General features: G+C 34.4%; 3 protein-coding genes across 5 annotated transcripts; all 3 read right to left on the reverse strand.

The window, feature by feature from the left end:
* Positions 1-53: 53 nt before the first annotated feature.
* LOC114420110 (F-box/LRR-repeat protein 4-like) lies at positions 54-9521 on the reverse strand. Of its 3 annotated transcripts, XM_028385968.1 has the most exons (7): positions 7265-9521; positions 5793-6164; positions 5531-5722; positions 5008-5414; positions 4612-4797; positions 472-519; positions 54-351 (listed from the first exon to the last, which is right to left on the reverse strand). In XM_028385968.1, exons 1-6 carry the CDS (start codon positions 7349-7351, stop codon positions 516-518), a joined length of 1248 nt encoding a protein of 415 aa, XP_028241769.1. In that variant the 5' UTR covers positions 7352-9521; the 3' UTR covers positions 54-351; positions 472-515. The 3 variants fall into 3 exon arrangements, with proteins under 3 accessions (XP_028241769.1, XP_028241771.1, XP_028241770.1); XM_028385970.1 differs by lacking the exons at positions 54-351; positions 472-519 and having other exon boundaries at positions 4643-4797; positions 5121-5414; XM_028385969.1 differs by lacking the exons at positions 54-351; positions 472-519 and having other exon boundaries at positions 4643-4797; positions 5004-5414.
* Positions 527-2130, reverse strand: LOC114420111 (AP-5 complex subunit mu-like). Its single transcript, XM_028385972.1, has 2 exons — positions 1499-2130; positions 527-959 (listed from the first exon to the last, which is right to left on the reverse strand). Exons 1-2 carry the CDS (start codon positions 1546-1548, stop codon positions 776-778), a joined length of 234 nt encoding a protein of 77 aa, XP_028241773.1. The 5' UTR covers positions 1549-2130; the 3' UTR covers positions 527-775.
* A 413-nt stretch (positions 9522-9934) lies between the features above and the next one.
* Positions 9935-10861, reverse strand: LOC114420743 (trihelix transcription factor ASIL2-like). The gene has a single exon (XM_028386556.1). It carries the CDS (start codon positions 10859-10861, stop codon positions 9935-9937), a length of 927 nt encoding a protein of 308 aa, XP_028242357.1.
* Between the last annotated feature and the right edge of the window lie 4231 nt (positions 10862-15092).

Genomic DNA, 15092 nt, shown 5'->3' on the forward strand with positions numbered 1-15092 from the left:
GAAATGTGCAAATGTTTGCAATCTTGCACGGTTACTCCTTTAATAACTTCTCATAAATCACAATATAAATTTAATCATTGTATAAGATATGATCATGTGTAAGTTTATCAAGACTTCCACTTCATGTCAACGAATCCCATCCCCAATTACAACTCCAAAAACATTTATTATTTGCTAAATTAGCCACTAGGGAGCAAGATTCAATCGTGTCTCCACAATACTTGGAGCGAATAAAGTACATCATTCCAGAGTTTTCTTTACATCGGTGGCCATTCATACTTACCTTTTTATTGTGGCAACATGTGGGCACTTTCCAAGAGTATTCCACATAATATAGTCCCCAGAAGTAACCTGGTTATGACCAGAAATAATAAAAGACATGAACAGATATCATTGACACTTAAAGGAAATTTTTTTTTTAAGAGATTTGCCATATTCAGTGGGGTTCGCTTAAATCTAGTAAACAAATACCTGAGTTGAAAACTTCATAGGTGCTTTTACAGCTGGATAGATGCTCACCTACAAAAATATGCAAATTATCAGATGGACAACATAAGGAACACTGGAATAGGAAGAGAGTTGCAAAGCATAAAGAATTGAGCATGGTCGATCAGTCCTCTTCTTGATATATCCTTTGAAGTAAAAATTAGAGATTTCATGGAGTAAAGAGGACAAGTACGATAAATAAACTACAAGAAATGGTTGTGTAACAACCAAAAGACATGGAAACATAAGTTTATAATCCATTATACTAAAATAGCATAAATTTGTGATACTAAATCAAAGGGGAGGAAGAAGCAATGGGAAGGGCAACAGGTTTTGCCCTGGAAGAGATGCCTATACTACCAGTGAGTGAATCAAACAGGCCTCCAACAGAGGGAGCTGCAGTTACAATCACTTCAAGTTCTACTGTGTCACCAGTAATTATGTCACCAATGGCATGTGCTACCATAAATGCCCTGTGAAATTAAAGGCAAAAGTAGCATGGGATATATGATTAAAAGTACATACTTCAAAGTAAGACCCCAGTACCATCAATACTGTAAACAAGCTCTCTTGGGAGCGATGGTAATGCAAATGCAATCAATTCCGTAAACAATAATAAAAAATAAAAAAAACACATAGAAGAAGCTTTAAGTGCAATGATTAGGGGCTTTCTATATTTCCAAACAATACAACGAGCACATATGCAAAATAAATTAAAACAGAAGCTATTTTTTCTCCCCCTCTACCCCAACCTTAAAGGGAAAGGAGTCCAATGGCCATGACATTGCCAACAAGCTGAACAAAACCTCATTCTATATAGCATTCTGTAGCAAAATGAGGTAATGTTCTCATACAAGTTTTCAAAATCGCTTTTACATTGAGTTACCCAATAAATAAATGAGAAATCCAATTAAAAACAAAATTATAATACTAATAACAGCTAACCAATCTAAGCCTGCATGCAAGAGATAATTTTCTTGTTAAGTATGATTCCCAAATGTTAGTGGCATACCCTGTTACTGATGGAAGATCCAGTAAGAGGGAAGACAGGCCATCATTCATACCAAGAGCAGCTCCACAATCAGGTCTTTTACACAACCTTGCATATGCATTTAAATGCCTAGGCTCAACCAATGGCAGAATAAGTATACTGTAAAGGCCCTTTTGGTGCACAATAGATTCTTATCTACCTCCTCTTCTTTGCTAATGTAAAGACTGATGATGTGGCGAGTAATGGGATCATCCACCCAAGAATCCGATCCCAGAGTTGAATTGCTCTTGCGTATGACAAATCCTAGTGCAAATCCCTCCCTACACAGAAGCAGGATTTGCTGGTGGAAACTGACATGGTGATTGCAAGAGTGAGATTTGTTTAATTGAATAATGTGTAAACCATTATGGCCTAATAATGAATAATAAAAAGTATGTTAGGAGTTTGAGTTGAGGGAAAATGGAAGGAAAAGGAGATGGCGTCCAAGTTGTTGAGAATCCATATTGCTCAGATTCCGAATATAGCAGTTTCTCTGTTTTATTTAACTACTCCTCCGAATATAGCAGTTTCTTTTTTCTCTCTCTCAAATTCAAGTAAATCCAAGTTACTTATACCTTATTTATTTAATGAATCTTTTTCTTAAAATGTTTTTCATTTAATAAGATAACAAAATATTTAATATTAAATTCCAATAAAAGATAATTTTAAAATATTTATTTTTAATTAAAAATATTTCAATTTAATAAATTAAGTAGTTTTCTTAATAAGTATAAAATATATCTTTTGTTTTCTTATAATCGATATCAAAACGAGTATGAAATTAAATATTTAAAGGTCATTTAATTTCAGTTGGTGCAGATATTAACAGTGATTGGCCTGTTATCCATTTCTCAATATAATTATGATTTATTTTTTTTACAATGTAATTAGGGCTTACAAAATCCACCATAGGACTAACATTCGATTCGAAGTTTCAATACACTCAAAATTTTGTATCCTTCTAAAATATGTGTTTTGCAAGAATTGAGTACAAATTTTTTCTCATAAATTTAAAGTATGTTGTAGTTGAGTTGTTTTTTTTATTATTAAATGTATGTTATCAATTGGGTTATATTTATTAAGTGAATTTATATATAGATAAATTGTATGTTTTATAAAATATAGTTACCAGGATGAAATGGCATTTACACCATCATGAATGTGGACCGTTTGATTTAATCATACGGTTAATATTTTAAAGATGTTTTTTAAGTTTAATTGACTAAAATAATTTATGAACCTTAGGATCTTTATCAGACAGTTCTAATTGTCTGAATGTGTGAATGCGTAATTCCTCCAACTGCATGGAATCCGGATCTTACCATTGTTAATTTTAAAATATGATACACTGGAAATAAAAAATTTGAAAATGTATTAATGTTAATAGTTATAATCATAATTTATTTTCTAAAATACTTTTATTTTTAAACTACTCTAAATTTACTCAATTTAAGATGTTACTAACACTGATGTCCGATACCTTATGTATAATTACAAATATATTTTAAAAATAAGCATTGAAATTTGTTTATCAGTCATAGATATTAAAATGGAGTTTTAATTTCTTTTAACTGCTCAATACTTTATAATTATTAAAATGGAGTTTTAAATCTTCATAATTTTTTTTTGTATAAAGCATATTCATGTTATAAAAACATCGAATCAATTATTAGTCATTTTAATCTTTAAAAAATCTTTAAATTATTAAAAAAAAAACAGTTATTTTAATGTTTGACGAAAAAATCACCTATTATTTATTTACTTTCCATGATATAGTAGAGCAGCTGCCTCTTAATAAGATAACTACCTGCATGTCCAGTTTCCCACATTCAACTGAATGAGAATCTTCTGCTGTTTTAAAAGGATAAAAGAGAAAAAAGAACAGAGACCTGAACGCAGGGTGGTGCAGATTACAGAAATAAATAAATAAATTATAAACAACAACAACAGTAAAGTTTTATCTTAGGTCAGTTACATGAATAAATAAATTATAAAAAACAGAAGGAAATAAATAAACATCACAAATTTTTTTTTCATCAAATTTATGTATTAGAGCAATTTGCAACAATCTCTATATGATAGGATAAACTATCCGCATCCTCACAATTGTATACTTCAGCAAAGAAGTTGGAGTGGTATAACATTCACAAATTTTTGTATACAACATATTCCAGAACAGCATTGCTCAGGTTGCATTGACCTTCTCGTTATACCAGAAAGAAAACTGACTTGCTCAGGTAACTCATCAGGGGTAAGGGGGCAGGAATTGGAGGGGTGACGGGAGCAATAGAAAGGGAAGAGATTAGAGAAACCATGCGCAAATCCCTACTTCAACAAAGAATCCAAGTTCCAAGAACAAGATCTCTCGAACAATTGTGGCTTATTACTTGGAGCAATAAGATAAAAACAAAGCTTTAGTTTTGCTTAACAAGATTTCTCCCCAAAGTGTTAAATCAATACGAGGGTCATAATACTCTTTTTATATCTACCTATAGACCATGCTATTGTAAACTACATTTATGGTTTCTGCGCTCTTGATATTCATGTTACAACTCCTATAAAGTCAGGCACCCTATACTTAGCCTCATCTTTCAGACCCATAATATTAGACTGAGTTGTTAGCAGCTTTTTGTATATTCACAAATCAAAAACAGGAAAAAGGCTCAAGGTCGGATATATAAGAGTGTGTTTGAACGAGAAAATTTAAAATTCTGGAAAATTTTAAATTCTAAGAATGTGTAATATCATTATTCCACTAAATTTACTGAAGTTACATGTGTGTTAACACAATCAATCATCAAGCAGAACAAGCAGAAACAGACCTCAGTGGAGCATCAATAAACACATGCTATGGTCAAACAATTGTCTTGGCACATTCACCTTATAAACAAAACGTCTACTTTCTGAGAGGCTTTATTGAGTGGCCATTTAAAGAGAGATCAAATGCATTAATATGATTCTAGGGAAACATTCAACCTGATAAATTACTTGGATCCACTAATTTAAATTTCTTGGTTCCAACTTTGTTAACAGAGTAAGATGCATGCACTATTCATAACATTTTTGTATGTAATTTAGCTTAAAGAAAAACATACTGGCAAGATCTCCCAATGTATTCTAGCCCCAAATTTCGAATGTTGTGACATCCATTAACTTCAAGATGTGTAAGTTCCTTGCAGCCAGTAGCAATTGCTTCCAGACCCTTATCGCTTATGAAATAGCAATCAATTAAAGTCAAATTCTTTAACTTCTTACATCCATTCCCAATGGCACGCAACCCCCTGGATATAAGACAATATTATAAAAAAGAAAAAAAATCTTGAAAGAATTATAAAGAGTGTGTGCATATGAGAATAGATTATGCTCCCGTGTGCGCAAAAAAAATATTGCAGTTTAAACAAGGATCTTCAATGTGGACTAAGCTCAACGAGTCTAAAAATATATAAAAAGGTAAGAAAAAAAATGAATTTGAAGTAGAGCGGCTCACACACTTATCAGTAAATCTCTGAAAACTATATAATGCCAATAACTCCAGTAACAGACAGTTAGTGCCTACAGCTTTCAGAGCATCATCTGTAACATCAAAACAGTGCAGTTTTAGAACCTTCAAAGCCGGACATCCTTGGGACACAGCAAGCAGCCCTTTATTATGAATGGTCTCAGATTCCAACGACAAGTTCTCGAGGGATCTGCAATGTGATCCTACAGCTTCCATTGAGATATCAGTTATCTTGGTACAAGCCGCCACACCAAGAGATTTCAATGACTTCCCCACACCTAAGGCTAATTCAACCAGACCAGTATCAGTCAATCGATGGCAGAATCGCAGATTCAAGTCTTCAAGCTGCTTGCAACACTGTCCAACAGCAGCCAGACCTTGATCCCCAACATAACAAACCTACAGACAAATCTCAGTAATGATAAATGCAAATATGGAGTGTAGATTTGTAGACATTGAAGGAATGCATATCTAAATATCAGTGGTGATTAATTAAGCATGTAGGGAAAGCTTACTTGTAAGTCCAAGGCTCTGAGAGAGGTGCATTTCCGAGCTAGGGGTGTCAAGCCATCGCTAGAGACGCTGGAACACCGGATTAAGCCCAATTTGTGAAGCTTGGGGAAGTCTTGGCCGAGAGCAGATAAACCAGCATCTGATAAACGGAGAAAATCAAGATCGCCCTCTTCGTAGTTCGGTAGCATTTTCCCCTGGAGAAGAAAAAATGAAATTGGAATTGAAATTGAGATGTAAGAATGGGAGGAGAATGATTGGACGGACGAGGTGGAGGGGAATGGAGAGGCTTTGGTCGATGTAGAGGTTTCTGAGATTGGAGAAACGGGTGGGGAGACGGTGGAGGGAGGAGAGATGGGTGGAGGCGATTCGGAGGGTGGTTCGGGTTAGGCGCTGGAGGCGGAACCAGCGGCGGCAGACGAGGGAGCAAGCGTCGCGGGTGGACATGGAGTGGAGGCGGGAGAAGATTTCTACGATTAAGTCGTCGGGAAAGCAGGTGTTGATCCAATCGTGGCCTCGCATTGCGTGATCGGTGCTGGTGCAAGGGAAAGCGGTGTGTTTTTGGTCTATTGATTCATTGAGATGAGGGATATGATGCGGCGCCATTCCTTCGGCTTTCACTCTTACTAACAACACCATCTGCTAAATACACCATCAAATTCAAAAGCCTAACCCAGATCATTATCCAGTTTCACGCTATTCACACCCTACCACTTGCGTTGCAGTTTTAGTGAGACATCTTTTTCACTTATTACATCTGATTTTTGTTTCTTTAATTTTTTTAGTAGTATATTGAAACAAAAATTATACCGTCAATTAATTTATCAAAAATATCATTTTTTTAAAAAAATTATAAAAAAAAAGATAATATATTTATCATATATAAGTAATTGTTGTGTAAAAAACCTAAAATCAATGTCATTTATTTTAACAATAGATTTTTCAATATGATACAATGTTAATTACTTTTTAGCAATATATATGAATCACTTACAATTTTATTCACCTACCAACACTCTTCATTTAGTTTTATCTTTTTTTCTATCCTATCATAATTATACTTTTTTCTTTTTTTTCATTCTCTCTCCATTTGTTGAATAACATATTAAATGTTCACACTCCTTACAAGTGTCACCTTAATTTTTTTAATATATCAAACTAGAAACGATTAACTCAAACCAATCAAATATTCAAACACATATAGCCATGTGACTTCTCTAGTGGCATCTAATAGACCTAACAACTTGTGCAATCAAAATACTTATATATAAGGAATCCTAACTCCTGTAAGATTTTACCTCAATCAACTCATTCTTATATATAAGCTGACATTCTAACTTGAGCAAAGGAATTAATATAAAATAAACAAAATATTATAAGAATTTAAATAAAAAACTGACATGTTAGAAGGAGTACTAACACAAAATAATAAGAATAAAAAATATTTTATTTTATTTTATTAGAAACTTAAAACGAAAAAAAAAATATTAGAAATCTAAAATAAAATTTACTAATTTATCATCCACCCAATACATATTTAAGCACTTTTAAAATTTTGGAAACCTACAATTAGTTTCATGTTTTTTACATCAACAATCTGCATAGAAAAACACACACGTATATTTGGATGGTTTTAAAATGAGAAATGCTAATTTGCATGATAATGATTTCGTGAAATTTGCAGAAGAAGCGATGATGAAAAAGCGGAGAGGGGACAGAAGAGCGTGGTGAGTACGCACGAGTGTCGAAGCGAGTGAACTGGGTGGTGTGCATATGCTTTGGGAGCCTTTGTGATTTCCAGGATAAACAGCTTTACGAGACTGCATGCGGGATCGGGTCACGATTTCATATCGCTATCGGCGCGTTGGTGACGCACTGCGGGGTGGAACTCTACGGTGGAGGCTGTGAGCGCTGGGGTGCATGACCAACACTTCTACAACCATAAGCTGGTGACTGAGGTTAGAGGGATTGGGGTGGAGCTGGCTGTCCGGAGGTTGATGGACGGTGGTCATAAACCTCACGCAATTAGACGATGAAGGCTCTTCAAGAAGGTGGCTTATCTCACAAAAATTTAACGGCTCTGATCAACTATCTTAAGCGATTCTGTAAATGAGTCACTTCATCGATAACAATTTCCCATTATAATTATTCACACCTAACACAAGTGATTAATATCTTAGACACTATATATTTGTCTACACCAAAAGACCCTATATATTTATATTTATCTTAGTTTTTAATTAATTTATTTTTTATATCTATGAACTTGAAAATAAAAAAACTCTCCCAAACCAAAGAGAGTAACACAAAAGTTGTCCCAGAAGAATTATGAAAAGAAAATCGTTATTAAATTGTATTGTAACTATCATTCATGTCCCTGTCAAAAAAGAAAACAAGATTATCATTCAAGTCTGCAAGTTGGATTTATTGAAGGATAAACAAGTTCCTTACCGTTCTATTTCTGTTAAAAAAAAAAAAAGCAAGTTGCTTACTAATTACCTTATATTTGTCAGAGAAAAGAGAAATAATTTATGTAAATGTTCTAATTAAAATTTTCTATTCAAAGGCCGAAAGTTGCATGATACCGCAAACAACATAACTCGTATATTTGCCGCCGAGCCTACTCACATCGTTCAATTTATACCACCTACTTAGTTGCTAGCGGAGCACAAGGAGAAAAAGGAAAAGCTCAAGCACATCACTCCCAAGAAATGCCAACACTATACATTTATTAAGGTGAGAGAGAAAAAAGACAAAAGATAGCACGATATAATCATGTTATATCGGGGTTCCCTGCATAGTGCATACATACAATATCAAGGAGGCAGAGGTGTCATGATCTATGTACCTTAAAAATATTTCCACACAAAAACAAAAGTACCATATAATATTAAATTAGAAGATAGTTAAAAGAAACATGAAAATACCAGAGAAAAATGTAAGAATTCCCACAATTGATATATCCCACTTATATCCAACAGTAAACATACAATTTTCCTTGTCACCACTGTCGAGGAATAGGGTATCTTCGAATATTTCCTACTTATTATAGTGAGGCTACAAAGGAGTTAGTTCCGATTAGATTTAATACATTCAAAACACCAATTCACAAACGATTGAGTGATTTAAAAAAGGTTGAAATACATAAAACTAATTTGATCTAACTATGTGTAATTCTATATTAATCTTATAAAACTTATAATATTTTTCAGTAATTTTGTATTAATTTCAAACGTTAACAAATAATAAAAACAAGTTTAAAAGTAATCTTATGAAAGAACTAAGTGTTTTCTTGTAAAAATAAGCTTAAAATATCACGTATTAAAATTACAAATAAATTTAAACAACTCGTCCCAGCACGCTAAGATGAAAGGAATGAGTATATCAAGTAATCAGGATATATAGTGTGACTCAGGCCACGATGTAATCGTCATAGATAAACCCTTTGAGCAGGTTGTTCGTGTCGCAGACAATATAACCAAAGAAAATCATAGCACTGAAACGGGGAGAAACATCTACAAGAGAGGACAACAAGCCTACAGACAAAACTTGCAAATATTCATACATAAACTCGTGCTACAGCCGACAATAACCATGGCATATTCCCCAAACACACACACACACACAAATATAGTGATGCTTTATTGGGTGATGATTTTCATAGAGACGAATGCATTATTAATAGATTTTAGGAAAACTATCCATGGGAATAAATTGTTATAATTTGTACCATAAGATCTCAGCCGTTAGACTATTGAAGTTACGGGCGTTGGCCTGTTTTCAAACCCAACTACATATACTTACATGATATTTATTTATTGCTTTGAAGCACTCGAGCATTTATTCTACCCCATACCATAACATTAGACGCACGTACCCAGCAGACGATGGGAAAAAACATAATATTCACGGGAAATCTAGAAAACTTCACGATATGTATCTGGCAAGAGTCCATACTTGCTGCGTTTAAAGACTAGCAATGATAAATTCGTCATATTCTTATTTTAAGATGGGATCTTCGAAGGTTGCTAATGTTTTTTAAACATCAATACCACCATAACCAAACCATTTAACCAGGACAGTTGCTCGTGTATTGCATAAAATCCTCCACAAACACTAAAACAAGGCAAAGGCATGTCTAATAACTCTCTTTTTTACGCGTAATAAATCTCAAGTTCACAAACCATTCTGGAGAGAGATTCTGTCCTCTGGTTTTATTTAAACATAAAAAAAGACAAGACTACAAAATGAATATCTAAAGCTACTACTACATTCACGATTCATCCAGCATCAACCTAACACTGATAAACTTAAAATCACAGGAGAAAAAAAAAAACAGTGGCAGAATCAAAGCAATATCTAAACAAACAACAATACCAGAATCTTACTTACTGAGACCTTAACAAAGGTTAAGGCTGTTGTGGCGACGACACAGTCTTGGCCTTCTTCTTCTTTTCCGAAATGGCCTTGGCAAATGCCTCCACAATCCGCTGTTGCGATTCTAGAATCATCTCAGTGCGCTTCATCTCCATCTCCATCCGCATGGTCTCAATCTCCCTCGCCATCTCCATCTTCATCTGTTCCGTTCTCACAAACCCATCTCCCAAAACCTTAATCGCAGCCACTAACTCCCCCACCGGGTCCCTCTCCCTCTTATTCCCGAGATTAGGGTTAGGGTTTTGATTCAAATTGGGGCTGAATTTCTGATTCCCAAACACCTTGGAGCCAGATCCAGGCTGCACCGTACCCAACCCAGTAGGAATTCGAATCCTAAACCCACCAGCACCGGAACCGGCACCAGAACCCGGAAAGCCATTCCTATACATCTTGTTCAAGCTCCTGATGTGGCCGTTGTGGTTGATCTCCTGGTACAGATCTTGATCATCGTCATCATCCTCGTTATCGTTATCACTATTATCGGAAACGTTTTCGGGTTTAACAGGGGAGGGACCTTTCTCCATGGAGTCCATGAGCTTGAAGTGGACCCAGGAGGAGTTGAATCGCGAAACGGGGAGGGAGCGAGAGCGTTGGATCTCGGTGCGGTAGCGCTTGCGGAGCTTCTCCATTTTGTGGCGGCACTGGATGGGGGTTTTGGGAGGGGAGGCGTTGGGGCAGCGGCTTGCGATGGCGTCGGCGACCTCTTGCCAGTGGGTGGCCTTGAGGTTGCCGCGGCCGAGGGAGTACCACTTGTCGCGGTAGGCGTCGATGAGGGCGAGGGTTTCATCGGGGGACCAGCAGGGAGGAGGGAGGCGGCGGGAGGAGGGTGGAGCGGGGATGGGGACGAGGGCGAGGGGGACGGCAGTGGGGGGATCGGGAGGAGGGGGAGAGGAGGCCATGGGAGAGAGGCTTGAGGGAAAGTGGGTAACATAGTGGCTAGGACCAGGGAGGGAGGGAGGGCACCACCGATTTGCTGGGGGAAAGGGCTAACGTGCGCCACGTTCACAGCACGCACCCACTCCTGACCTGGACGCTGCTCATTGGCTCATGTGGGCTTAAGTCACTCACACCACACCCACACATTACATACCTCCTTTTCATCTTTCATTCATTCAATCAAAAATATAAATCAATTTAATATTTTATATTTGGCTAAGTTGAAGGATACTTATTTATCTTAAAAATTAAAATTAAGGACTATTTTACATAGGTAAAATTAAGGATACTTTTTTATTTGTTCTTTAAACTTAACAATTTGCTATCTACTTAGTCCCTCAAAACACCTTTAAATTTTTAATTAAGTGTTACACTTCATATAAATTATTAGCACTAATAATAAATGACATTTGTTTATAGTGATAATAATTATTAATAATGATAAAAATAAAATGAAAAATAATTGTCATAATATGGAAATCATAAATTTTATATTTTATATTTAAAATCAATATTAATTTATTTACTATATTTTATTAAGTTAAAATTCTAGCAATAATATTATAAATAAGAATCATATTAAAAATGTGTATTATATATATATATATATATATATATATTAACAAACAATTTATTTTTAAAATTCATTATATTTATTTAATTAAGGAAAAAATTAAAAAGGAAAAAGAGATACAAAATGAATTATTTTGTTCTACCAAAGTGTAAGACGAAATTATATATTTTCATTTTTCAACATTTTATTCTCTTTTATTTTATTTTGTATGTCCAAACACGACTAATATAATGGATAACTATATTGTATACTCAATTTTGTAAATCATGTGTGTATGTATATAATGTGTGTGTATATATATTATACTCCAACAAGACAAACAACAACTATCTTTTTGTTGAAAATATAATGGGTAAATTATATTTTGTGTTTAATTTTGTAGGTGTTTATTTTTACCTTATAATGGGGTCATATCCTCTAATATTCAATTGTTGAACAACGATGTGAAAATTATAAAAGGATAGAATATCTAGTTTGGAACTTTATAGAATTTTGTTGGTGATGTCCTAGATTTAACATTTATTATTGTGATATAATATAATTTAAATAACAGAATTGCAAAAATAATGAAAGTGGAAGAATATGATAATGTCTATGTTTATGATTTCATACATCACTAGACTTAATTAAAAATATAAGAGTTTTCAGGGACTAAAATAACAGTATTGTTAAGTTCATGGACCAAAATATTAATAAGTGATTAAGTTATGGTACCAAAATGATAATAACTTATTAAGTTTTGAAACCAAATACAAAGTCATGTTTGAGTTAACAAAAAAAATTAATGGTAGAATTAATTTGTCACACTTTTTATAAATTCAAAATTATTTTTTTTATTTAAAAATCCAATTATAGTGCTTAACAAATAAAATGACATGAATAGAAATTTATCTTACAAAATATATATGTAATATTATTAGGCTTCTCTAACGCTAGTTTCGTGGTGAGTTCCTTAACGTGAAGAAACAAGTTCTTAAAAAATTGTGCACTAGAGACAATCTACATGGAAGGAACCATTCCTTCAAAATAAAATGTGCTCCTTATATAAGAAACGAATGTTTAACATTAAAAAATTATTATCCAACATCAACCACCTTCAATTCATCCATATACAAAAAAAAGGAAAAAATAACTGCAAAAACAAGAGAAATGAACACAATCAATTTGGAATCATAACGACAAAGAAATTTCACAAAAAAAATGTATAGATTCAATATAACTGCGAAATTTGAGTTAATTTGATAATCAATTTTTGCTATGAATGATTAAAATTTCTTCACTTTACTGTTGTTTTCAATGAAATAGTGAAGAAATTAATATTTTCATAGTTTTTTATTGGTAGAATTCAAAAGAAGAAGATTTCAAGTGTTTTAAAGGAAAATTGATGTAAAAACTAGAAAAAAAACATTGAAAAAAAGTTGGGAGAAGTAGACAGCTCGCTTATCACGCAATGCAGACTTAGCGCGCACCTGCACTTAGCGGACAACCTCAGGCTTAGTGCGAAGAAAGCCCAGAATGAAGCCAAATCGTGTTAAGCGCGAGATCAACGTGAAAAATAAGTTACCTGGAGCCTATATAAGGAGGATGAAGCATAAGGGAAAGACACGCCGAGTCTCAGAGCTCTCTATTGAAGATATCCAAAGCCTGAGTCTATTCCTTAGGGGAAACCCTCATTCTTTAGCCATTCCTCTCTTTCTTGCTTTTAGTTATCCAACCCCTTCTTCCATTCGCATTAACTCCTGAAGTGTAAAGTCTCTCATGACTATAAGAGGTTAAACTTCGTCTATTGGGAGTCTAGCAACCAATGTCTTTTTAATGTAATTGTTTTCATTATCTATTAATGTAATTTCAATTTCTATTGTCTCTTTTATGCTCTTCATATTTATATTTATTGTGTAGTCTAGGCATCCATGCATTAGTTTTTAGAGGTTATAAATTGGTAAATGGTAATTTCTAAAGAATTGAAAAATAGCATCTAAACAAACAAATCATTGTCAGGGATAGAGTGATTTTGTTTTGACTCTAGATATATCTTCGTGCTTAATGTGACTGTAGTGGCACAAAAATATTGAGAGAGTTGAAATGATAAATCCTGAGTCGGAGATGGAACCACTCAAACTCTACTTCATTCATTACCCAACAGCAGGTCACATGATCCCTCTCTGCGACATAGTCACGCTCTTCGCCTCTCGCGGCCACCACGTCACTATCATCACCACCCCCGTCCATCCCCTCCCTCCGCCTCCACACCGTTCCCTTCCCCTCCCAAGAACTGGGCCTCCCCGACGGCATCGAAAGCATGGGATATAATAATGCAAGAATCATGCATATTGTTGGTTTTGAGGAGGAAATTATAAAAAACAGAGGAGAGAAGAGAGACAATACGTATGTGGAGGAAATATAATTATTTTATTCTAATTCAAATTGTTCTCAGCAGCAATACAATAAATAGCAAAAGATAAACTAATTAGATAACAAGATATTAGCAAAACAGAATATTAAAACTAACTTGTTCCTTAAAGATAGGAACCACTTATTGACAAGGCTAATCCATTAAAACTGCCTTACTCCTAAAATATAGGAAATCAACTTATTTACTAAATCCTATCTTAAAAACTGAAAAATAAAATATTATGCAGTTACAAAAGTATATCTTCAACACTCCTCTTTGCTTTTGGAACTGCAAACTCCAATTCTTTGAGTTCAAGTTTGTTGATAGGTAGTGACTTTGTAAACATGTCAGCCAATTGATCTTTAGACTTGCAGTAAATTAAGTTCACTTCTCCACTTTGTTGCATCTTTATCAAATAATAAACCTGGATGTTGAAATGTTTAATCTTCCCATGACACACGGGATTGTTTGCAATAGCAATGACTACTTGATTGTCAACAAAAATTCCAATTTTGTTCTTTTTAGAAAATAGAATGTTTGACCTTGTTGAAGTGAGATACATTAGACATCCAATCAAGCTCACACAATATCCTTCATCAATGTTATCAACACCTTCTTCCTTGCTAAACTTCTTCTTTTGATTCATTGGTGTGCTAACAGACTTGCATTCTTCCATTTGAAACTTTTTCAAATTTTCTTTTTCATATTTCCTTTTGTTCATGTTTAGCATTCTTTCAAGATGGCAATGATCAAGTCTCTTGTGCCAGAGTTTCGTGGGTGTGACTTGAGTGAAATAGGCTGTATGCTTATCCTCTGCTGGATCAAATGAAAAGCTTTTACCTTTCATTTTAACCCTTAGAACTTCCCGGCCAAAATTGTCATAGATAAAGCAATGTTGATGTTTAAAGGACACTTTAAATCCCTTTTTAATCAACTGACCTACACTTAGCAAGTTTTGGTCAATGTTAGGTACATAAAGAACATCTGATATTAATTTGGTACCTGAACACGTTGAAATTGTAACAGTTCCTTTTCCTTTTACTGAAATATAGCCACCATTCCCAATTCTGACCTTTGAGACATTAGTTGGCTTCAAATCCTTGAATAGAGTCTTATCATTTGTCATGTGGTTCGTACAACCACTATCAATCAACCAACTTTCACTTGATTCACTACTCAAGAAGCATGTGGCCACAAACAGTTGGTCCTCTTCTTATTGATTAGCAAT

Source organism: Glycine soja, chromosome 7, assembly GCF_004193775.1.
Source record: "Glycine soja cultivar W05 chromosome 7, ASM419377v2, whole genome shotgun sequence".
In the NCBI taxonomy this organism is placed as follows: Eukaryota; Viridiplantae; Streptophyta; class Magnoliopsida; order Fabales; family Fabaceae; genus Glycine; species Glycine soja.

Coding starts and splice junctions, on each gene's coding strand:
- LOC114420111 (XM_028385972.1), bottom strand. CDS start 1,548: ATGAATGATGGCCTGTCTTCCCTCTTACTGGATCTTCCATCAGTAACA. Junction 960..1,498: donor GATCTTCCATCAGTAACAGG/GTATGCCACTAA, acceptor TTAATTTCACAG/GGCATTTATGGTAGCACATG.
- LOC114420110 (XM_028385968.1), bottom strand. CDS start 7,351: ATGCAGTCTCGTAAAGCTGTTTATCCTGGAAATCACAAAGGCTCCCAA. Junction 5,723..5,792: donor TCTCCATTCCCCTCCACCTC/GTCCGTCCAATC, acceptor TTTCTTCTCCAG/GGGAAAATGCTACCGAACTA. Junction 5,415..5,530: donor TCAGAGCCTTGGACTTACAA/GTAAGCTTTCCC, acceptor ATTTGTCTGTAG/GTTTGTTATGTTGGGGATCA.
- LOC114420743 (XM_028386556.1), bottom strand. CDS start 10,861: ATGGCCTCCTCTCCCCCTCCTCCCGATCCCCCCACTGCCGTCCCCCTC.